General features: G+C 37.6%; 3 protein-coding genes across 3 annotated transcripts in view; 2 read left to right on the forward strand and 1 right to left on the reverse strand.

Annotated features, from left to right (window-relative positions):
* The first annotated feature begins 2936 nt into the window (after positions 1-2936).
* The window catches only part of LOC136803114 (uncharacterized), a 39491-nt gene continuing 16586 nt past the window's right edge, over positions 2937-25841 (forward strand). Inside the window, exons 1-5 of the mRNA XM_067059866.1 lie at positions 2937-3006; positions 3722-3782; positions 8544-8659; positions 16390-16482; positions 16703-16799. The gene's annotated coding sequence lies outside the window, so the exon portion shown is untranslated. The remainder of the gene's footprint in view (positions 3007-3721; positions 3783-8543; positions 8660-16389; positions 16483-16702; positions 16800-25841) is intronic.
* LOC136803115 (uncharacterized) lies at positions 12380-13742 on the forward strand. The gene is made up of 2 exons (XM_067059868.1): positions 12380-12534; positions 12882-13742. The coding sequence occupies exon 2, from the start codon at positions 12883-12885 to the stop codon at positions 13387-13389; it is 507 nt and encodes a 168-aa protein (XP_066915969.1). The 5' UTR covers positions 12380-12534; position 12882; the 3' UTR covers positions 13390-13742.
* On the reverse strand, positions 24447-24836 carry LOC136803123 (uncharacterized). Its single transcript, XM_067059874.1, has one exon. It carries the CDS (start codon positions 24834-24836, stop codon positions 24447-24449), a length of 390 nt encoding a protein of 129 aa, XP_066915975.1.

Raw genomic sequence — 25841 nt, forward strand, 5'->3', positions numbered from 1 at the left:
GATTTTCTTCATCATCCAAAATTCAAATTTACAGCTTTCTACCCTTTATTTTCTGGTAGAAAATGGTATATTTGTTTTGTTGAAAGTATTATCTTTCAAAGTCTCCTTATCATAGCCACTAAAATTGACATTTTTGAAATATTATGCATTATGCAATATGCATTATGTTTTATGCATTTTGGACCTGCCGATATCGTCACCTAGTTCCTTATCACAGCATTCAAATAATTGTTGACATGCTTCATTGGGTCAAAGGCCGGTACCTCGTTTAAAAAGACGATTCCTCAGTGGAGCTGCGGGAAACTGATGGTCGTTGGATCTTGGGGGCTCTTGGAGCAACTCTGGCTGGTGCAGGTGCATTTATGTGTGCATTGTTGTGGACCGTAAGGAGAGCTGCTACGACAGCAGGATCCACATCATCGGTTTGATATTCACATCTGTTGATGGGACATTGGATGACTGGCATGTTGTATGATAAGTTACCACATAAACAATAGTGTCTTTCTATTTACTTGTTAGTGCTTTTTAGTAAAAGAATGTGGTAACTAAAAGAAACAGAAAATAACATAGTGAACATAATATAATAAACATGCTACAACTATGTGACATTCTCTAAATTCCCAAAACTTTGAAACCTTGAATTTCCTGGTATTTTTTTCAATCTAAAGGTCATCTTTAATAGGTTTTCAAAAGCTTTAAAAGGAGACAATATATAACTATCTGAAAAAAGAGAAAATCTCCTTTGAGAAATTTTAGACTATAAAATAATTGAGCTTCTAGATATTGAAATACGAAGAAAGTAACATTTTCAGTGACAAAATGTTCTTATGTTCTTCTACATACAGTACATTATATATTTATTGTAACATGTTTCATTTCAAGGATGAAAAAGCTAAGATATGGTGATAAAAAATCTGCCAAATCCCCAATCTCAATATCCATCCAATTACTGTCGAGTCTTTATTAGAGCCTCATGTACAAATTTTGTGTATGATAATCCGTTTTGTGTGTCATTAAACTGTGATTCTCGATTTATTTTTCTGAGATTTCCAATGAATATTTATTTAACACATTCTACAGTTTAATTTTTGTATATGTTTGGAGCAAAGGAGATACAAGTTGTAAGTTTTCAAGCCTCCGATAAAGTCTGTCATTCTGAAGCGTAATGTATTGATATTCTTTCCGTTGGAAATCCAAAAGAATTCACTTCACCGACTGCAACAAGATTTATAACTGAGCAAAGGCTTCAGTTAAAAGTTTTTCTACAATAACAATATAACAATGATAACAGTTTTGAAGGTAGAATGATTCCATGGATACGTCTATACTGATTTTGTTTCCATTTCAAATATTTTTTTCTAAAAAAAAATAAAAACATTAAATAATACGAAAAAACATAACTTTACAAGCCAAAAATTCAACCAAAACTCAACACCACTTCATCTATCCAAGAATTTTTGAGAGAAATAATGAAATAAACGTTCAAACTTTCCACATGTCCGCTCAAAATCACATGATTGAGTTCAAAAGCGATAAGAATGGAATGAAATTGATAAAACTTGAAATTGATAAAACTTACTGATACTGGGAAGAATAAGAAAAAGTATGTATATATATCTTATGATATGAGATTCAAGGAGCACTTTGAAGATCCTGGAGGCTACTTTTTGCTACTCAGGTAAAAGAGGCGACCAATGTCATGATGACCAAGGGTATCCTTTTTTATACCTCAAAAGTCTCTCAAAGGGGTATATGGGTAAGTCTAAAGCTTATTCAAAGGGTCCTAAATTCACAAAATTGGAGAATTTTTGCTTTCAAAGGTGAGTCACGACTTTAGAAAAATTAGGAGCAAATTTTGTGAAAAATCTTTTGTTTGACACCGCTACACTTATAAAGAGGGCTGCTCTGAGCCTGGAGGAAAAATCTTCAGTAATGTCGGAAAAGTGGTTTATGCAGTTCTTTTCAATTTTGGGAATTTCAGCTATTTAGTCATTTCCAGGTATTCGAAAAAGTCGCCTTTTTGTTTTTGAGAATCCCTAAACTTTTAAGAAGACCATAAAATATGAATTTTCAAATTTTGAAAGATCTAAAAATATCAACTTTCTGATATTCTCAAAAGTGAAAGTTCAACTTTCAAAAAAAAAAGGGAAAGTCACTTTCAAAATTGGAAATTTCTTGGAACATGAGATTTTCAAAGTTTGGAAATTTCGGAAAGACAGCTTTTCACCCAATGTTTGTTACTAAGGTACAAGATAATTTATCTTGTTTGCACTGGCTGGAGTAAATTTTTATTTGATCAGCTTTTTGGTCTGAAATAGATGGAATGAAATTATTCTAGTAAGCACTTATTATCAGATTATAGTTACTCTTTACTTTATCAACCAAGTGTTTCAAAATAAAGATTGAATAAGATTGAAATGAGATGAGATTGGGAGGTAGTAGCTACCAGGGTGCTCTCAGTGACTGGGGTGCTTTGAATTCTTTCTGCTTGTATTGGATTGTATTACCTAAATTCAAGTACCTCCTCACCTTATGAATTCAGCGACATCCTTTTATTTTTTAGATTCGGTTGTGTTTTGTCTTACATCCAAATCATTCTACATCAATCAATTGAGCAATCAATCAATCAATCGAGCAATCAATTGAGCAAGCAATCGAGCAATCAATCGAGCAATCAATCGAGCAATCAATCGAGCAATCAATCGAGCAATCAATCGAGCGAGCAATCGAGCGAGCAATCGAGTGAGCAATCGAGCAAGCAATCGAGCGAGCAATCGAGCAAGCAATCGAGCAATCAATCGAGCAATCAATCGAGCAATCAATCGAGCAATCAATCGAGCAAGCAATCGAGCAATTAATCGAGCAAGCAATCGAGCAATCAATCGAGCAAGCAATCGAGCAATTAATCTAGCAATTAATCGAGCAAGCAATCGAGCAAGCAATCAATCAATCAATCAATCAATCAATCAATTTTATTGGCTTATCTCAAGCCGGTCACCAGTAAAAGTAAGTCTGTCGAAATCTCTTTTTGTCCATCAGCGCATCAATGTATATCAGATGTCATTGTGAGGTGTCATTCCGATCGAATAAGAGTCGTTCATTTTGGACCTACTGCGGAGACCCTAACTTAACCCACGTCCGCCCGTTGGTCTGTTACCAACTTCTCTCGGGATTGGGACATTAGTATATATGATTTTTTTGCACAATGATTCAAAATGGCCATACTCAAAATGTGACGGAGCCTGATTTTTGAGAAAAACTTTTGGGCAAATTTGAGCCAAAAAAGTGCCTTAATATGAGGTTTTTCTGAACACAAAGGGTAAGGTTTTCTAAAAAGTTTGTTTTTCCCCATAAAAATCGGATTTTCTGAATTGGGAAAAATACCCTTTTGTTTTTTTGTAAGTCCTAGAGGGAAATGAGCATTTCTGGAGATTGACTTGATATTTCATTCTGATTTTGGACCTACCTGGAGGTCCTATGAATTTGTCCTTTGTCCGTTTGTCTGTTCGTCTGTTACTTACTAGCTTTTTTTCGAGATTGGCTGATTAGTTTTTTCTGATTTTTGGCACAAAGGTAGTAATAGTAATGCCCAAAATGTGACGGAGCCCGATTTGCGAAGAAAATTATCGCAAGATTCGCAGATTTTCATTGGAATTTTTCACCCATCGGTGAAGACGTTGTACTTCTTACTGTTATTTATTAATTACTCTTATTTTTTTAGGGCGAAGATTCTTTAAAACTGATACAAAACGGAATTCTTTGAGAATGCAACCAATTTCTTGGTAAGATGAGCTTTCTTTTTAAACTCTTTCCGAATTTCTCTTCGTCATTTTGGGTCGGTCAAATGTTTTCATACTTTTGATTAAGAATTTAAAGTTTGGGCAAAAATAAGCGATTTCAAAGCTTCCACAATATTTCAATGGATATTGTAGTACCCACTTAGTTGATATTGCTTGGGGTCAACAAAACATGGAGTGAAACAGATTATTAACAAGGTTAGTTTAGTTCTTACAACAATTTCTCTTCTTCATGAAACAAACGTCTTCACTCTCTGCCAAGCTGCAACTAAGAGGCTTTTGCCTCGCTCATTATAAACCTATCACTACACCTCTCCTTTTCTTCGGGTATTTACATATGTACAGTGCCTTCGCTATTGGCGGTTCTCAGTCCAAGGCATAGATTTTATATACATTAATGACTACTTTACAACTTGTAGTCTTCAAGATAACGTGGCGCTTTTCGTCGTCTTTTCAGTCCTGAATTCTTAACGGTCAACGTGCTCAACGTCGTGATCAACGTCTTCCATCTCACTCTCTCCTTCTCGATACGGAATCGTGTCACTTTCGCTCCCCGAAGATGTGTCGTCAATGGGGCTCTCGTCGGGCAGTGGTGGATTAGTATTGTTATCGTAGCGACGGTGACGAAACGGAAAGTCATCATCCGAGTCGGTGTTGATGTAAGTTTGTGTTAGTGAGCGTCTGAAAAACGGATCGCGCTCATGGACTTTCTTGAATGTGTTTGCTGCACGGGTAACAAATTTGTCTTTCGATGTTTCGGCGATGAGCATATAACCTTTCTTTTTCACCACAGTCAATGGTGATGGGTCGAAAGGAGTCTTTACGGTTGACTTCTTTTGAGGGCGAAGGACTTTGTCCCCTAGGTCAATGTCAATGGGCTTCGCGTGTCGTCGTTGGTCATGGTATTTGGTCATTGCGGCTTTATAACTTGTTTCTTTCTCGAGAACGGATCGATCTTGTTCCTTCTTTTTCATCATTGGAACAGAGTTTGCGATTTGTCGATTGAACAACATCTCCGCTGGTGACTTTCCAGTGGCTAAATTGGGAGTCGCCCGGTACGAAAGAAGATATCTGTGAACCACTTCTTTTGGGTCCCTGTGTTCGACATAGGTGGTGTGGGCTACCTTCTGAAGCATCTTCATGAAGTTTTCGGCTAGCCCATTCGATGAAGGTTGTTCTGGTGTAATCGGCTGGTGCTTAAAACCACGCTTCTTCGCGTAATTTGTAAATTCGTGTAAGTTAAAAGGCAGACCATTATCCGTCTTGACCTTCTCTTGAATGCCATGAGTTGCCAAAATTCGGTCGAAATGAGGTGCCACCGTGTCGGCGGCGGTAGAATATAGCACAGCCACTTCCGGAAATCGAGAGTACTCGTCAATGAGAAGCAGGAAATAGTAATCTTTGGCGGCGATTGGGCCCTTGAAATCCGAGGCGATGTGTCTCCAAGGTCCTTCTGGCAATTTCGTCGTGATGAGCAGCTGATGCTTTTGTTGAGGTGTAGCAAGCTTGTCCATGTTGGGAAACCAAACTTTCGATCGAAGATAACGCTTCATTTTCGATGCGCCTTGATGCCCTTCATGAGCGAGAGCTGTCACGTCAGGCTGCAAACATTCCGGAATAATGAGTCGTTCTCCTCGTAAAACGACTTGTCGTGCAACTGAAAGTTCGTCGAATACGTGTCGGAACGGCTGTAAGTCGTCTGCATTCTTCGGAATGTATCCTTTCTCGAGGATGCAAAATTTCAAGCGGGCGAGCTGGTCATCGGCGTTTGTTGCTTTTCGAACCATGTCGAAGGTCATAGCGTCGAGAATGTCGTCGTCGATGATAGCATTGATGTGGAAGGTTTCCTCACTGGCTTGCATCTTCTGTTGTTCAGTGATGGGTAATGGATGTCGACTGTTGTAATCTGTCGGGTTGGTGCTTCCCTTTTCATACTTTACGGTCATACGGTACTGTTGTAACTTCAATCGGTGATTCTCGATGCGAGCTGGGGCTTTTCTTCGTTGATTATTGTACAATGAGACCAGCGGCTCATGATCAGTTATTGTGTCGAATTTCATTCCGTGAAGATACATTCGGTTGGTCGTGACGCCGAAAAGGATAGCTAAGCTTTCACCCTCGATCTGAGCATAGCGTTGTTCTGTCTCTGTTAACGATCTACTCGAGTAGTTGATTGTTTTGTAATGTCCAGTGTCGGGTTCTTTTTGAAACAATGTGGCGCTAATACCCTTCGGTCCTCGGTCAACTACAAGCTTCGTTTTTCGATCGGGTGCCCAGGGTGCTATTACTCGGTTGCTACATAAACCATCTTTCAGTTTGTCGAATGCGTTCTGACAAGCTTGATCCCAGTGGAATGGAACTTTCTTACGCGTTAGATTTCGTAACGGTGCTGTAATGTCACTGTAAGTCTCTGGCTCTCCGAACATAAAGAGGGCGTTATATTGACACATCTGCAAGAAACTTTTTACTTCGGCTGCGTTGGTTGGTGGTGCGAGTCTGACGATAGTCTCTACTTTCGATGGATCTGCGGACATACCTTCTCTGGAAAACTTATAATCCGAACCAAATAACTTCTGGAGCATTCCATACACATTTCTCTCGTCTAAGTGTTAAGCCGTGGGATTTAATCGATCAAGTAGAGCACTCAAATGGAGGTCATGCTCATGCTGGGTCTCTCCGTAAACTAGCAAATTGTCTTCAATCTGTTCCACACCAACGAGGTCTACAATACTTTGCAGCAAACGCTCGTGGAACTCTTGACTGGCGGGTCCAGCACCCATGACAAGACGCTTAAATCGGTAGATGCCTTCGTGCATGTAAAAGTTTGTAAGCTCTTTCGACTTTTCGCCGAGTGGCATTTGGTGAAATGAATGTTTCATGTCCAGCTTTGTGAATACTTAGGCGCCGTTGAGCTTGTGACGCAAAAAATGGACAGTCGGTACGGGAATATGGCTTTCTTTAATGGTAATATTTGCGTGACGCATGTCTAAATTCATACGTATCTGCCCGGATGGTTTCTTCGTAATGACAACGTTCGAGATCCAGTCGCGGTTAACACACGGATCTAACGGGCCTTCGATGATGTCATTGTCTCTAAGTTCTTTGAGATGGCTCGTGACTTGTTTTCTGAAAGCGAACGGTATCGGTCGCTCCTTCTGTATCATTGGTTTGATCGATCCGTCTATATCAAAGTTTATTTCTGATTTATTGAAATTGCCGATTCCCTCAAAGATAGGTTGATGCTTGTCGATGATTTCAGTCACTGAAGTTGGGACTTTCTCTGGTTCGTTGATGTGGTATACTGGCGTTTCTGGATCATTGGCGTCTCTGCGGCCTTTTGGGTGAATCTCCAAGACACCGAGCTCTAACGATGCTTCTAAACCTGAGAGCGGTTCCGTGTGGTTTCCTTCTATCACGTAAACGAGTTGATCGGCTGTTGCTCCACTGCTAGTGGTCAGTTCGATCTTTGCTCTACCCTTCACTCGCAGTAGGTCTTTAGTACCATACGGGCGGTACCCTTTTGAGTGGGCTTTTCGACGTTCATATCCGCAAAAGTCTTTGGGGAACTTTCGGTTTGCTTTCCCCTACCGATCGAATCTCTCGTGATGTTCGGTTTCGGTGGGTCTGGTCTTCTTGGTCCTCTTCTACTGCCGATCCAGTTAACACTCTCTTGTTTCTCGATGTTTTGCGCTTGTGACGATGATGATTCTAGCGCTATTCCGTATTTAACGAAATCATCGAAGTTTGCACCCTCCGCGAGGGCATGTTTCCTGAGCTTACTGTTATTCGTATGCATCGTCATAGCGTCGCGAGCGGCTTTCTTTGCAGTGTAGGTGGCGATTTTGCAGAGCTTTGCTTGATCTAAAACTTTTGTGGACCATTCGGTGAACGGTATCTGCCCTTGTGGCATCTCGCAAAATAGTTTAAATACCGGGTAAACTTTGTTTATTTGTCCCTTTAAGGAGTTTATGATTTTGTCAATTGTGGCTGCGTATGTGTCTTCTATCGTCACCTTTCCTTCATGCTTCATTCGTCTCCACCCCAGAGTTGCAAAAGAGCTTTCTTTTTCTTATCTTCGTCAATGTCCTCCGTATCAAAAATCATGTTTGCTCTCTTGACATATTTATCGAACGAATTGGGGGCGGCACTCGCGTCTTTCGGTCGTTTGAAGGTTGAGAGGGCGGAATACAGAGTGCCTCTGGCGGCCATCATGGATTTGACTTATCGAGACAAAATGTGGATGGTTCGATTGGAAGCAAGCGTGGCTTGGAATTTTTCTCTGGAAACAACAAGAGTCTATTTCAGGTTGTTGATCACCAGGAGCTGGGTAACATAAGTCTATTCTTCGCCAATGTAGTTGGTATTGCTTGGGGTCAACAAAACAGGGAGTGAAACAGATTATTAACAAGGTTAGTTTAGTTCTTACAATAATTTCTTCTTCTTCATGAAACAAACGTCTTCACTCTCTGCCAAGCTGCAACTAAGAGGCTTTGGCCTCGCTCAACATAAACCTATCAAGGTAGGTCACTAAAGATATTTGGATTTGGGAGGGGTTCAGTGATTATGTTCTCATCTTTTTTTTTATTGGAACATTTTTAGGGTCTGTTCATCAAAACTCCCTATGGTAAGGTACTGGGATTTATAGAATTAAGTACTCAGGAAATGGGGTAAGTTTAAGGATTACTGTGCAAGTTGAAGCAGTTTTATCTTATTTGTAGTTTTAAGTATCCATAACTTTCTTTTCAGAGCATGTCTTTAAAGTGAAACCATTACAATCATCCAACATCCCCTCGTTCTCCCTCTCAATTGAAATGACCTGAACGAACCGATTGATGGGTCAAGTGGAGGGAGTCAATAAGAAAGTAAGTTACACATATACTGTTTGTAATTTTTTTTGGTTCTGAGGAAGGGAGTTGATTCAGGTAGGGGATAGGTTATTAAATAATTCATAACCAACGTCATTTTAATAATGTGAATTTGAACTCGTTTGAACCTTTTTTTCGATTTCAGAAATTCCAAAAATGAAAAAAAAAATTTTGCCTAAATTTCATACATGATTACACGCTTTTTTTGGACCTACCTCCGGGTGCCCCGGTGGAGGTCCTATGAATTAACCTGTGTCTGTTCGTCCGTCCGTTCGTTCGTCTGTTACCAGCTTTTCTCGAGATTGGCTCATTATTTTTTTCTGATTTTTGGCACAAAGATGCAAAATGGCAATGCCCAAAATGTGACGGAGCCCGATTTTCGAAAAAAAAATTTTTCCGGCCGAAAATGGCGGAAATATGCCGGAAAAACTGGTTTTTCGGCATTTTCTCGAGATTTCATCATTAGTTTTTTCTGATTTTTTGCTCAAAGATGCGTATTAACAATGCCCAAAACATGGCCTAGTCCGATTTTTGGGAAAAAATCTTTTCCGGGCGGAAATGCCGGAAATATGCCGGAAATCGCCGTTTTTCTGGATTTTCATTGGACTTTTTCCATATAATTGGTTGTTTTTTTCATTTAAAAACATTATTAATAGCAATGCCCACCATCAAGCATGTTTCAATTTTCAAAAAAATAGATTTTTGAAGCCGGAACTTTCTAAAAATCGCAGGCCGGCGGCCGGGCCGGAACAGCCGATTTTCGCCGGAAAAACGGTATTTCTTGAATTTCTTGAGCTGTACTTTATATTCTTTCATGAAATTTTGCACAATGATGCAAAATGTCAATACCTAAATTGTGACGGAGCCCGATTTTCGAAAAACATCTTTTTCCGGCCGAAAATGCCGGAAATATGCCGGAAAAACTGGTTTTTTGGCATTTTCTCGAGATTTTATCATTTTTTGCTCAAAGTTGCGTGTTAACAATGCCCTAAACATGGCCGAGTCCGATTTTTCAGAAAATTTTTTTTCCGGTGGAAAATGCCGGAAATATGCCGGAAATCGCCGTTTTTCTAGATTTTCATTGGACTTTTTCCTTATAATTGGTTGTTTTTTCATTCAAAAACATTATTAATAGCAATGCCCACCATCGAGCATGTTTCAATTTTCAATAAAATTGATTTTTGAAGCCGGAACTATTTTAAAAGTCGCCGGAACAACCTCTTTTCGCCGGAAAGACAGTATTTCTTGAATTTCTTTATTTTTGCAGATTTTCATTGGATTTTTTCCTTATATTTCTATATTTTTCACTACACAAAAACATTATTGATAACAATGCTCACCATCAAGCATATGATTCAATTATTTTTTTTCATTTTTCTTTTCACATTGCTATCTAACTTTCATCATCAGGTAGGTCCATTCAGCATATAGCTTGTTTAAATAAGAATACACTTTATAAGAATGTCCATGATGAAAATGGCCAAAAATTTAAGAATAATGCTAAGAATATCACCATCATGGAATTTGGCTACTCAAGCTAAGAATGCCATTTTTAGAGCATTTTCAATTATAAATTGCCAATTACCCCCAAGTAAGGATCACACCTTCACAAAAATGCCATTTTATGCTTGAGACGTATGTACTAAATGTTAAATGTAGTCTGAATTAGGATCCTAACCTAAGAATGATGTAAGAATATTTTAGGATGATTTTCCCAAAAAAGTTAAGAATATCCATGATGAAATGGATTTACACCATTCTTATAAAAAAAGCGTGTATTTTACGAAAATGAATTCAGAAATACTTGACAAACTTGAGCAAAAACTCATACCGAAATTCCGAAGTAAAAATTGGCAATTTCGAAATACCGAAGTACCGAAAAAAGAATTGGGTTATTTTTTGCGAAATTTCGAAGTAAAATATCCGCAATACTGAAATATGGTACGCCTTTCCATTATTATTTGAGTACAAATATGTCAAATATATCAAGGAAAGTAATAACAGGTCGAAATCAGTTCGATACTAAATAAATACAATTATCATAAATCTAAGTTTTCCTTCGCATTGTACTTCCTAACAGCTACTTGTTTCAAGTAAACGCCCCTCCTGAGGCGACAATGGAAAGACGATACCTCGCTCTCCATCGTTTCATTCGATGTTTATCCCGAGTTTCTATAATAATTCCATGGCTCGATCCACTACGCTACCCTTTGGGGCTGGGAGGGTTTCGCAAAGGAATTAAGGGAGTGTAATATCCTTTCAATACATGTTATTTTCATAAGAAAAATTTATATAAGAACATAAGGCTTCGATGGCCAAAATGTTAAGAACAAGATAAGAACATTTTATGGCTTCGCAGACTCTCTAACACACGATTTCTTAGGAAAATTGAACAAAAATGCTCGAAGATTGGTGAAAATAAGAACACGTTAAGAACATTTTTAGGTTTAAAACTCAAAAAGTTAAGAACATCCGAAGGCTTAAAAAATTTTGGATGTTCTTATAAATAAACATAGGATCAAAAAGGTTATTGCTTTGAATCCATTGCATTGCATTGATTCATTGGAGCGTGGAAAAAGTAAAGTCCCACCGCTTTTCATTGATTTGAACTGATGAGCAGGGTGTCCAAAAAGAACAAAAGAAAATCGGTGGAGAAAAGTAAAAAAGGTTTCATGGTTAATCGATTTTATTTAATAAAGATCTTTCAGCAAAGCATAAAAGAACGATATCTACTCAATTTATGCGATGTTCTATAGTGTTTTACGTCAGGTGTGTTCTATTATGTAAAGCCGAATAAAACGCCTTTTATTTCTTTGAATTTTTGGTCAGAAAAAAAAGGGAGTTTCTAAACATCGACCAGAAATGGCGACCACGACCAGCGCCCACGACCGGCGACCAGATAAATTTGGGCTATCGAGTTTATCTGCTCTCTCCACCGTAGAGAATGTTTAAATCAAGTCCCCAGAATACTGAAAAGTGACCTTTGAAGTAACCAGTCATTTTCTTGACAAAGTGACACTATTTGACAAAAATATTAACAGGGTCATTAAGTATGATGTTTGTAAGCTTTGTTAAACCAAATATTTTAATTATGCTGAATGAGATGCCTTTAGTGTGAATAGATACAACTTGTCAGTAGGAAAAAATTGGGAAGGCCAGTTTTAGAGATATGAATCTAATCAATTATTCTATTGTCTTTATGCTAACAAAATGATTAATTTGGACAGAAATAACAATCTGATGATGAAATACAAAGCTTCTCAAACCATTTTCAAAAATTTTGTGCCACTAGTTATTTTGATGCTGATAATACAAAAAGATAGAAATTGACATCATAATCAAGCTCCAAGAGCGTCGAAATAGTTGTTTTATGTATTTGGCACGTCCTTTAATTAGATGAGACAGGGGTGAGCTTACTCTTCAATATTAAATATATTCAAATGATTAGAGACTCTCTACGTTGGAGAAAGAGAAAAAACTCGATAACCCAAATTTATCTGGTCGCTGGTCGTGGTCGCCGGTCGTGGTCGTCATTTCTGGTCGACGTTTAGAAACTCCCGAAAAAAAAGTAAAATGAAAAATGCAACAAAAGAAGAAGGGAGAGAGGTTTATCAATAACGGAAATTTCATGAAATCAATAGGATTGATGAATACAAAAGAAAACTTTTGGCGCGTAGAAACATTTGATACTTCTCTCTCCCTCTCTCTCTCTTTCACACACACAAGCACTGTCACATACATGAATAGAAGAAATTTTGTAGCTGCAGTGTTAACACGAAAGATAAACTGTTTTTTGAAGAAGCAAAGAAGTGAAAATTAAATTATTCATACCGAAGATTTTCTTCCTGTAAAACTTCTACACAAACTCAAAGGTGAGTTTTGCTGGATTATCAGAGTATTTGAATTAAAGTAAAGTTACCCTCTTGGGACGTTTTAAGTTTTTCCACCTTTGAACATCTGTGACATCTGCATGTTTATAATTTGCAAACAACAACTGTAGGATGATATTGAAGATATGTGGAAACAATGTTTCATTCTGCAAATAAGTTTTTATCTGTTACCACAATTTTGTAAATTCCCAGGTGTTTTCTAGGGAAAGAAGCAATTGAAATATCTCTGCATCTTGGCAACAAAATCTTATATCAATAGAGAATTCAACCCTTGGGAGAAATGTTGAAGATACCGACTAATTGAAATCTACTCTTTTTTCTTCACACAGGATGTACATCAAGCCGGAACCACAAGACGAACTGGAGGTGGACATAGTGGACACACCATCAGACCAATCCTCCTCCGATGATACCTTCTCCCCTCCAGCAGCTAATCATCCACATCACCAACATTTCTATCACCACCACACACCCACAACACCTAACAACTATCTTCATCCCTCATCCAACTCGTCACGTATGAAACGTCTCCGTGCGAACGACCGTGAACGCCGACGCGTGCACCTCATCAATTGCGCAATGGAAGAGCTGAAGGAACACGTGCCAGGCTTAAAAGACAAACGTAAACTGACCAAGTTGGAATTACTACGCGCTGCTAACCAATATATCTGGATTCTAGACGAAGCTCTTAGAACCAATCACTCAATCGACCAAATCCAGAAACGCGCTGAGCAGCCTGTGTCTTACGCTTTACCGCCCGTCCATACGTTTAGCCCTCCGTTGTACTACGTCCGGTACGGAGGAATGCCCAAGCTACGTAGGGAATCTTCGTCTTAGATCTCGACCAGTAGATGTTTGGACATTGTACAGTTTTTATGAAATCATTTTTGCATTCTTCAGTTTTTGTATCATAATTTGTATATTTTCATCAATATTTCTGATGCCATTTTTATCCACGGTTTTAGGGCGCGTTTTTTTAACAAGGCGAGTTTGTCCGTTGATTCATTTTGAATTTTCAGCGCTCGTTCTTTTCTAAATATTGGGAGCAATGTTGCATATCGTTCAGGGTTTACACGATTTTTTCTCTCCTGAAAACAAATAGACATAGATATTCTTTTTATTCTGAAAAAACATTTTGTATATATTTGTATTATAAAAACGTCAAATAAAATTTTCAATACTCTATCATATCTCTTATTTGTTTTAGCCTTTTCTTCTATTTCCTTCGTGAAAATAATGATATCTTTAGGTCCTTTTCGGACTTTTGTGAGTTAAAATTCACATTAAACATTTATCGATTAACGTAAGAGTGGTGTTTTTACACGTTTTGTATTTCTTTATTCATTTTAATTCAAAGTAGGTGGAGCTTAATTTTTTAGCTAATTTTCCCAGAAATAAACAGCCAAAATTTCAGGATTACCTAAAATATTTCTGAACCATGAGGCTCCCAGAATCTGTTTCCAAGTCATGCTTTTCCTAGGTTAAAATGGCAAAATTTACAGAAAAAGAATCCTTTGGAAAAATGCTTTCTCGTACCGTAATATGAGGGTGGACGAACTATAAAACACCCCTGTGTCACAGACCCGCTTAGACCTCAGCCCCACTGGAAAATTTGGCAAAAATCTTTCTTGTCCCCGGTGGGAAAATGGAATTTCAGCCCAATTGGGAAATTGACTTTGATTTCATCCACGTTCGAATTTCAATGTCTAAAAATTGCACTCCAAAGCCATCATCACTGGATTCTTCAACCGGGGCTGTGGGACAAGGGTGTTATGAAAATCAACCTTTTACGATTTTAACCCTCCCCCCCCCAGAAAATCGAATAAACTTTCCTTAGAAATTCTTCTGGGTTTAACCCCGTGGAAATGTTCGTCCACCCCCTGTACGGATATAAAATGAAATGTTTTCTTTAAAGATTCCTTTTCATTGCAAAAGCCATCAATATTGAAATCCCAATTGTCCATCCATATCAAAATGATAAATGGTTGAGTTTAATCTAACCTAAATTACTTCAATGCTATAAAAATCAGAACGAAATAACAATATGAGGCTCAGTGGAAGACTAAAACAAATGTATCTCCCGCAGTAAAGGGGCTCGGGTGAGTCAGGGAGTGTCTAGATTTGTTTAAATCACAAATTCCAAATTCCAAATAGCACGCATTCTCAAGCATTCACTTATGAAATTTTAGTTGACCAATACCTTGAGGTTTTAGGTTGCGGTTGTTACACAAATAAATATTTGCCGAAAAATTAGTAATTAAGGAAAAACTGAATTATGATTTCATCAAATTATGACGTCAAAAATCGTAGAAAATATAGCTGTAACTATAAAAGTAAATGTCGATTCTTTTGCTTACGTCATCAAACTTTTCAGAAAATATTTTTCAAAAAGTACATATCAATTACTTGCATCTTGCATCGTCGGGTCCAAGATTGGGAGTTTCTAAACGTCGACCAGAAATGACGACCACGACTGGCGACCACGAACAGCGACCAGATAAATTTGGGTTATCGAGTTTTTTCCCTTTCTCCAACGTAGAGTGTTTCTCCTAATCATTTGAATATATATCATTTGAAGAGTAAGCTTACCCCTGTCTCATCTATTTTTTTAAAGCCACGTGCCAATTACGTAAAACAAACATTTCGACGCTCTTGGAGCTTGATTATGGTGTCAATTTCTATCCTTTTGTATTATCAGCATCAAAATAATTAGTGGCACAAAACTTTTTGAAAATAGTTTGAGAAGCTTTGTATTTCATCATCAGATTGTTATTTCTGTCGAAATTAGTCATTTTGTCAGCATAAAGACAATAGAATAATTGATTAGATTCATATCTCTAAAACTGGCCTTCCCAATTTTTTCCTACTGACAAGTTCTATCTATTCATACTAAAGGCATCTCATTCAGCATAATTAAAATATTTGGTGTAACAAAGATTACAAACATCATACTTAATGACCCTGTCAATATTTTTGTCAAATATTGTCACTTTGTCAAGAAAATGACTGGTTACTTCAAAGGTCACTTTTTAGTATTCTGAGGACTTGATTTGAATATTTTCTACGGTGGAGAGAGCAGATAAACTCGATAATCCAAATTTATCTGGTCACCGGTCGTGGTCGCCGGTCGTGGTCGCCATTTCTGGTCGCCATTTCTGGTCAATGTTTAGAAACTCCCATTTTTACGATTGATGACGTTATCAAATTCCATAAAATCATGATGTCATAACAACAATTTCTTACTGTATATTTAATTAGGTCACAACCTGATTCATAAACTTCAAAGTATAGAGGAACTGAGTCCTTACTGGATCTCTGAATATGGCTGCTATTGATCTCAAAAGCTTAGGATAAAATTGTAAAGTTGTTGAGATTTGCCCTGAGTTACCCGAGGGTTACGGATTACGTAACTAATAAAATTTCTTACAAAGAAATGGCCGGAAAGAAAGCTGTTTCCATCGAAGACTCTTTTTTCTTAGGTTCAAAGGTCAGAACATCTAGAGTTTGGTAATTAAATTTTAGACATTTTACCAGGATTGGCTCCATTTGAGTTCTCTTCATTTTTTCTCGAATGAACATTCGTGGTCACCAAGATCATCACCAGTGATTCGGTGATTGGAAACTATCAGTTTATCTAATGAGGTTGAATCTTTTGTGCCAGTAAACGTGTTTCATTAAGCACCCTATTACGTAAATCTCTTTGAATTCCCATCAAGAAACTTGACCCGTGTGGACCTGTGTGGACCTATTGTTACATCTCACTATCACAACGGTGTGAATCAGATTAGACGGACTGAGACTTTTTGAAATGCTTCATGGGATGTTTTTTCCCCACAGGAACCTTTCGTATCGCCAATTGTCTAGTCAACTCATGAAATCTCTTAAGAAAAATGGAATGGAACTCGTCAAACCGAAAAAGCTTTTTTCATTGTAAGTTGGATCCTATTTATTCTACAATTTTCTTCATTTTTTCGGCACCTTTGTACAAAATAGTGTTTTGAGTTCTTTTTTAGTTTCCAGTTTTTCGTTTTTCCAAATTGAAATTGAGAGTCAATTCATTTTTATTTCGCACCTTTGCACCTTTCATACTCTCCTCTTTTAGTTATCAAAAATGAATATTTCTCCTTTAAACTTTACATCAACTTTTTAGACGGAAGAAAAAACATCTTTGTAGGAGACTGGAGACTTTTTGGAATCAACATCGACCTGATTTCATGGAGAGTAGAGAGTAGAGTCATTACGATGAGGTTTGTTATTTACATTTAAATTTTCTGAGTACTCTACTGTGTGTAAATTGAGCATCCTGGATAAACAGTGTTATACATTCATGGTAGTCCTTAAGGGAGACAGACACATTAGTATCACGGCACGTGCAGGCAATATTAGACATAAAAAACTCCACAAGATTCAGAACCGAGTCTTCAAAAAGATTTCAAAGAACTTTCCCGGACATTGACCTTGATGGCCAACGAAGACTGTCGTCGCTGAGGGTTACAGAGGACACACCCTTTCAGATACAAAATCGATTGATCCCAACTCAGGCGAACTATTTCCGCCAAAGTGAAGTAAGGGCAGACCAGAGTTATCAATGTAATTGCTAATAATTTGAAAATATGCTTCTTATATAGTCCACTTTTGGTTATTTTTGCAACTTCTCTACCACAGTCAGTTCTTACCTCCATAAAACTTTAATCAATAGATTTGAATTAAATGCTTCCCCAAAAGTGTTGACTGATTCGTTGTGTTGGAATAAGAAGTTTCCAGTGATTCTAACTCACTATCATCCTCCCTATTTTTTCATTGTCATCTTTGGAAAAAGTGAACTCTTAGCTCTCCACATTCCAACATTGATTTTGATCACCAATCTCTCAAAAGAATGACTATAGATTGATCACTTTTGATCATAAGGCTTCTTTGGTTTAATGAAATTGAGACGGTTTAGAGGCCCGGGGGGGCACTCATATGATCTGGCCTACGTCATGTGCCGCGCTTAAGGGTGGGGTTTTTCAGCATCCCAAAATGCACTGTAAGGGTATGTTTCTCTGACATTGCACTGCAAGGGTCGAATTTTAAAACAAATTCAAAATAATTGCTAAAAAGAAAGGTTTTTACTTCTCTTTTGTTTGAAAAAGTTTCTATTGTCTGATAATTATAGCTGACAAAAATAATTTTCTCAGTTTTTCTTTTAAACAGAAAATTTCCCAAGCTTTTTCTTTCACGCAGATTTACAGCTGAGAAATATAGTGCACTATAAATCAAAACCACTAAATCCCGTAATCACAAACAAAAAAACACAAAAAAATATTAAAACCGGAAAAACCTAAAAAGAAGTTACAGAACGTTCGAAAAAACCTAGACATATACACGAATGCTGATCAGCTCACGAAGAAAAAGAAGAAAGAACTTGTTGACAGTTACCAAATCAAAACCTCACATCATAGCAATATGCGAAGTAAACCCGAAAAATTAGAAGAGAGAACGTCTCATTGAGGACTTTTCCATTCAGGGATATTCAGCACCTTTCGAAACGAATGCACTAAATAAAGTTGGCTGTGGAATCGTCATTCTAACACATGAATCGATAAAAGATCTTGTTGTCGAAATAAGATTCGAGACTGAATTCCAAGAAGCTTGCATGGTCGAAATTAAGTTACAAGGTAATGACACTTTGTTATTTGGGTGCATGTATAGAAGTCCTACCAACACAGAGACATCTGCCAAAAATAATGCTTCACTCAACCTACTACTTAGGGAAATTGGCATGAATAATAAGTATACTCATAAATGCATTGTTGGAGATTTCAATTACAAAGACATCAACTGGGAGTATTGGTCGACACCCCACGACGAAACAAAGGAAGATGAACAGTTTCTCGATGCCTTGAGGGACACATTCTTCTTCCAGCACGTTGATGAGCCGACTAGAGCCAGAGGAACAGATGAACCATCGTTAATCGATTTGATACTCACTAATGAAGAAGACCAAGATGTTTCAAGAAAAACTACTAGAACTAAGGGCCGAATTTGTCCCACTTTCAGCAACGAAACGAGTCTATGGGAAAAGAGGAAGATTTGCAATAAATTAGCAAATCCAACAATATCTTAAAAAAAAGCGGCGTCTTCATCGAAAGTGGATACGATCGATCGGTACAAGTAGAGAGGAACTGTCTAGACTTGAGTATGTGATTGCACGGAACGAAGCTAACAGAAAGATAACACAAGTAAAAAGGGAACTTGAAAAGCGGATATGTGGGCAAGTAAAGAGGAGTCCAAAAAGATTTTGGGGACATGTTCGTAACTCCATGAAAACAAAACCCTGCGCAACCCAAAGGATAAATCTTCTCTTCACTATACGGACGAAGACAAAGCTGATATACTACAGGATCAGTTCTGTAGTGTATTCACGAAAGAACCCGATGATAGTCTTCCGGAGTTTCAATCGCGTACCGATTCTAAAGTAGAGTTTAATCTCACTTTGGAAATGGTCAAAAAAGAACTTAAAGGTCTCAACCCAAATAAGTCAATTGGTCCGGACGAAATTCATCCAATTATGTTGAAGGAGCTAGCGGACTACATATCTGTCCCGCTCCAATATATATATATTCATTTTTTGTTTTCTTCTCCTGTCAGTCTACCTGGAGTTTGTTGTCATCTTGTACAGGCCGCTGGGGTAATGTCGCCTGACTGTCTTGAATGACAGTCAGCCTGTCCCAAGCCAGGATAAAGACAGAGGGACCCAGAGAGGACTAATTACCCTTTCATTATAACATCGTCTCTCTAAGAGGAAAAAGAATTCGGCCATTCTTTGTTGTTTGTAGATCTGACAGGAGAAAACATTTTATTTTCATACTATATATATATACCAATACCAATATATAAAAAAGGGAGCAAAAATCTAGCTGAAAATTACAGACCAGTCAGTCTTACATCCATCGCTTGCAGACTGATGGAAAGAGCGCTAAGGGACCAAATTAGGAAAAATCTGGTAGATGAAAAACTATTATCTAGTAAACAACATGGGTTCATGCCAAAGAGATCAACGGTAACACAATTACTTACATACCTTGGTAAATGTGCGGATTCGATATCAAATAATAAAGTAGTTGATGTGATTTATTTTGACTTCGCGAAGGCCTTTGACATCGTAACACGCCGCAGACTGCTGAAAAAGCTGAATGCTTATGGAGTCAGAGGATCGGAGCTCAACTGGATACAGTCCTTTCTCATTGACCGTTATCAGTATGTAAAGGTAAACGGAACATTGTCGAGAAGATGTAAAGTTATGAGTGGAGTTCCACAAGGAAGTGTACTTGGTCCACTACTTTTTGTTTTGTACATCAATGATTTACCAGAGGCTACGAAAGCAGAAATGTTCCTGTTTGCTGACGATACAAAACTGGTGGAAGAAATAAACAGCGCCGAAGATGCGCTCAGGCTACAGGAAGACATTGATGCCATGGAAAAATGGTCAAAGGACTGGCTTTTAGAATTTCATCCGAACAAGTGTCATGTTTTAACACTGGGTAAATTTTGGAACATCAAATATGCCCATCTCTTTACCATAGCAGGATCTGTTCTAGAACATGTTGACCAAGAAAAAGATCTAGGAGTGATAATCGATAGTGACCTGACCTTTGAAGCCCATATATTCAGTAAAATCAAGAAAGCTAACTCTATCGTTGGCTTGATTAGCAGGAGCTACGAATTTTTCTCACCAGATATGTTTCGAACGCTTTTCATTGCATTTGTCAGACCCCATTTGGAATATGCACATGTAGTATGGTCTCCAAGGCTAATTAAACATATCAATGCAATCGAGGGCGTCCAACGAAGAGCTACAAGGCTAGTTAGTTGCTATTGAAACTACTCATACGAAGATCGGCTACGACTCATCAATCTACCCAGCCTAAAGACCAGGCGGCAAGTTGGTGATATGGTGGAAGTTTTCAAGAACCTCCACATTTATGACGAGTCTATAAGATCAGAGAAATTTACTCCTCGAACACGACCACGACGTCAGAGTGATTACGAGATTCAAAGGAACTTTGCTAATGACGGTATGAGAGGCTACCAAAGCAACTCTCTTTTTTACAGAAGTGTGAAACCTTGGAACGATCTAGAAGAAGATATTGTTGAAGCACCATCCTTAAAAGTCTTCAAAGACCGTTTGATAAAAGAATGGGAGAAAAAACTTTATAAAATGTAAAATCAAAAGTTCTGTTTCATAGAGGTCAATAGACCTGCCAAATATATTGATATAAAATAAAAAAATAAAAAATAAAGGTTGGGTAAATCAAGAAATGCACTGAAAGGGTACCTTTTCAGCCATAATGAACTGCACTGTGTAAGGGTACGATTTTGAAAAGCAGATTTTGCGCGGCACACACCGTTGTTTCGAATCGAGTGCCCCTCCCCCGGGTTTAGGGGATAAACTGGAATCCTCTGATAACATGAGTAACATTTTGACCCTAGGGGGGGGGTTACTACCCTTGCCGACCGACGGGGGTGCTCCGCTGAAGTTCGAAAAATGGACCCTACGTGGGACTTGTTTTTTAAAAAAATTTGCCGAAATTTGCGAAAAACCTGAATGGGATTGAAATTCTAAAATTTTCTCAAATTTTCTACTTTGTCCCCAAATTTTCCATAAAAATGCACCCTACGAGGGACTGATTTTTCTATTTTGGTGTTTTTGCGACCCTACCTGGGATTCGTGGAGGTCATTGTTGAATGGTCCTTCTATTTAAAATAACGAATATAAACTATAAAGAGTTATGTCAGGAATGAAATATAGGTGGAGACGTTTACTCTCACTCTAAGCTGACGTCTTGTGGTTTAGAAAAGACCTACTATATTTTAGAACTGATTTATTATCATGTAAAAAATAAAGTTACGAAGTAAAAGTTAGAAGGGCCTCTATGGTTTCAAAGCGAGGGCTTGGATGCTTTCTTTTAATTTTATGATGTAAGTCGTGTTCGAAAGCTATATTCGAGAAAAAGACGTTCGACGCAATACTATGTTTAAACTTTCTCAGTTTTATATGTATCATTGCAATATCAAACATAAATTTTCACAATATCGGTCAAAAAGGAGGAGAAAGGAGTGGGGGTACCTTTTTCGAAACCTCGAAGAAAATCAACTTTATGTTCTTCTAAGGGTAGGAAAAATATCATAAATCAACATTTTCCCCCTTGAATTTGAAAGATCAACATCAAATTATTCCCAAATTAGGTAGATACCCTTCACAACCCTAGTACCCCCACCGGGGTTTTCTGAATAATTCTAAATTTGGCAGTTTGGCCATCCAGTATCACGAACTATAACTTGATATCGCTGTTGTTTTTTGGACCTACCTCCGGGTACCCCGGTGGAGGTTCTATAAATTAACCCATGTCCGTTCGTTCGTCCGTTCGTCCGTTCGTCTGTTACCAGCTTTTCTCAGGATTGGCTCATTAGTTTTTTCTGATTTTTTGCACAATGATGCAAAATGGCAATGCCCAGAACGTGACGGAGCCCGATTTTTGAGAAAAAATTTATTTGTGCAAATTTGGGCCAAAAACTACCTAAAAATAGGGTTTTTTGGACTTTGTGCAAAATCCTGTCATTACTTTTTTCTGATTTTTTGTACAAAGATGGAGGGCAAGATTCTCTAAAGAATGGCTGAAGTGGTTTTTCCTGGAAAATTCTTATTCGCCTTAAAAGACGGATTTTCGTATTTTGGGGAAATTCCCTTTAACCAAATAAGAAAATATAGCTTTTCTCAATGTTGACTCATAATTCTTTTCTGATTTTTTGCACAATTATGCAAAATGGCAATGCCCAAAATGTGACGGAGCCAGATTTTTAAGGAAAATTTTTTTGGGCAAATTTGGGCCAAAAACAGCTTAAAAGGTTTTTTGGGGCTGAATGGTTTAAGTGATTTTCGTATTTGGAGAAATTCCTTTTCACCATTTTACATTATTCAACACGCAAGCTTTATTTTTCCATTCTGAATTTTTGTACAATCATTGTCACTTTTTTCTTATTTTCATCTGATGTTAATCATTAGGTAGGTCCATTCAGCATGTTGCTTGTTTGTAATGACATTCATTTTAAGGATCATGAAATTGTTCATGTAAAGCTTTTTGCTACCGGTGTTTTCTTGTGTTTTGTAAAAACTGGCCTTTGCATTTCCCAACACTGGCGCTGAGGACAGAAATTATTGTTCTTCTCTACATCGTATTTTTCTGCTGACATTTTTCTATTACTGACTGGCTATTGTATTGATAAATCTTGATATGAATTTATATCGATGAAGATTATGTAACTTGCAGCAAGGAGAACTAAAAAAAGGAAGCAGTTTTCTGTGAGAACAAATTGGTATTGATGTGCCACTTTGACCAACCAAACATGTTTATCTAATAATTGTGACCAATAATTATTATCATTGTTTGAAGCGAATTATCTTTGTCAACAATGAGCCGACGTTGGAGTATTAAATAGATTGACACAGTTCATCATAGCATGCTATTAATTTCCCTTGTTAAAAGTTGTAGAGATAAGATATCATCATCTTTGCAGGCCATCATGTAAGGTCATGATGTTTGCTTGGACTTAATTTTGTGTTGTGACATTATCTTGTGACTGTTTCTCAATAAGCAGTAGCGAAGACAGGGGCGCAAAATTTGTGTGGGAGAGAAGACTTTTATGACACAATGATTTTATTTTTTTTCATCATTAATTTCTTGATCTCCAAAAGTATATTTATTGGTTCTTCTTACAAGAAATTGAAATATTTTATGTATATGTAATGTAAAATTTTACGATTCAAACTGATACGAAGTGGACAGCTAAGTCGGTAATGGAAGCTTAGTGGGTTGATCGGCTACATAGTATTGAAATAGTAAATCAATGGGCAACTAATATGGCCTAATATAGAAGACGCTGAAAGATAGGTTCGTCGGATAAGAAGATATGGATTAAAAATCACATAGGTCAAATTGTGTAGGTTGTCAAAGTCCTAGTTTTGCAATGAAATTGTAAATATTAAATATTAGGGAGAAAAACTACTAATATAATAATATTTTAATATATTTATAGGAGATCAAACTGAGAAGAAAAATCGAATGTAGAATAGACTAGACGTAATAGCGCAACATCGAATGAACATCAAAATTAAAATCATTCAGTTAAATTTGTAGATATTGTGATGGCAAAATTGTGGAATGGCTGCGATAAAATTGAATATAGGTTCGGTCTCATTTAGGAATATAAAATGATAGAACAATGTTTTAGATAAAATAAAATAAATCTTAACATAGATTAAATATATCAAATGGGGAACGCTAGAATCGCTGGTGGGCTAGAAAACACAGGAAGAGTGAGTCCAAATATAATAGCAAGTGATTGAAAATAAATGACCTTAGAAAATAGACTAGGCTGCAAATGCTAAAGACTAAACGTAAGTATCAGATGCTAGATCGACTGTGTTGGTTAAGTTTGTGACTCAAGGTTGAATACACTCTTCTCGAGATGCATAAATTTATTGTTGTCCTCGTTTTCAAACAGATTTCATTGCTATGAAATTATACATTTAAAGCAATTTAAATTCCCAAAAGGCAAACATTAACTGTAAAACAAAAGTGCTTGAAATTCAAAATGTCTCATGAGGTATAAACAACACAATTATCATTGTGAATATGTAATTTCATAGCAATGAAATCTGTTTGAAAACGAGGACAACAATAAATTTATGCATCTCGAGAAGAGTGTATTGAATTAGCTTAGAGATTTGGCTAACGCCCTATCAAAATAAAAATTCCAGCATTTATCAGCAAAGCTTTCCTTTTTGTCAATTCGTTTGATATCAACAGGCAAGTTGTTGAAGCATTTTGCGGCCTCGTGTGCAAAGGTGCCAGTTAGACAATATTGTGTGCGACCAAATTACCATTTCGGAGCTCTCTGTCTGGATCCGGTTGTCTATTGAGTTTGAGGTATGACGGCCAGCTGGGGTTGTGGAGAGCGCTATGGGCAATCTTGGCGATTGTTAGATCAACCATCTCAGCAACTGGTAACCATTCGAGATCGATTACGTCGCTGGTTCTGGCATAACGTTTGAGCACGAAGCCAGCGGCGGCGTTCTGGACTTTCTGAAGACGCTCAATCTGGGCTTTTGTAGCATCGGATAGTAAAGCGATGCCATATGTCAGTTTACTGAGAACCAGTGACTCCATAAGCATCTTGCGCTGCTGCCATGATGCGGTGCTCTTGAATCGTTTTAAGCTGCGTAACGTGGGTATGGTTGACATGTTCAGTCCAGTCTAGATGCTCATTAAGTCTAACACTGAGAATTTTGAAATTTTTGACCTGTTCAATATCCTGTCCAGCGCTTTTGATAACTGTGACGGGTTCCGCGAGGGAATGGCGTTGTGCAAGTTGTCTGGTCGAAAAGATTTTCATTTTTGTCTTTTTTTGTGTTTAGACATAGATGGTTTTGCTCAGACCAAAGGTTGATGTTGTCTATTTCATTTTGGATCGATTCGATGGCGCTCTGCAGTTCTTGGATCTTTGTGTGTCGGATTAGTGTAGTATCATCGGCATATAGCAGGTATGTGCTCGGACCGTTGGTGTTTATAGGGGTCACATACAAGTTAAAGATCGGGCCAAGTGTACTCCCCTGTGGAACGCCAAACTGTACGTCTAATTTGCTCGATGATTTATCGTCGATTTGGGCGTATTGCTTGCGTTCTGATAGATAATCCCTAATCTAATAAAGTACTTTTCGAGATTCATATTATAAAAAGATAATTACTTTGTCATAAAAATCTGCTCTCCCACACAAATTTTGCGCCCCTCTTGTCTACGCTACTGATAAGCTTTCGGGTTTTCCACCAATTAGATTGTTCAGATTCAAAGTTATATTATAAGAGAATGGCCGGGATATTCCAGTTTTCTTTAGAACAGTACCCGCTCTGACAAAAATGAATTTCTTTTGGTAGATACATTTCATATCGTCATTACAGTCTTCAATCGAACAGGACATCCCTGACTATCCAATTCATGATGCTTTCCTTTTCAGTGTTGCAGGCTTGAAGCCTCTTCAAAAAGATATCACGATGAAAGGTTTTGCCACTGTTTCTGTTGTGGTCATTCGCGCGTCTTCGTTCTTCATTGCGCTAGACATCACATAAAAAGGTCTGAATTTGATAAAAAAAGCTCCAAAGACTGTTCATTTTTTTCGAGAAGTCTTCGAAGAAAGAGGAAACATTTTGATTATGACAAGTTTTATTTTTAGTTTGATCTGCGGGTTTTTC

Source organism: Clytia hemisphaerica, unplaced genomic scaffold (assembly GCF_902728285.1).
Source record: "Clytia hemisphaerica strain Z4C2 unplaced genomic scaffold, Clytia hemisphaerica genome assembly, whole genome shotgun sequence".
In the NCBI taxonomy this organism is placed as follows: Eukaryota; Metazoa; Cnidaria; class Hydrozoa; order Leptothecata; family Clytiidae; genus Clytia; species Clytia hemisphaerica.

Coding starts and splice junctions, on each gene's coding strand:
- LOC136803115 (XM_067059868.1), top strand. CDS start 12,883: ATGTACATCAAGCCGGAACCACAAGACGAACTGGAGGTGGACATAGTG.
- LOC136803123 (XM_067059874.1), bottom strand. CDS start 24,836: ATGTCAACCATACCCACGTTACGCAGCTTAAAACGATTCAAGAGCACC.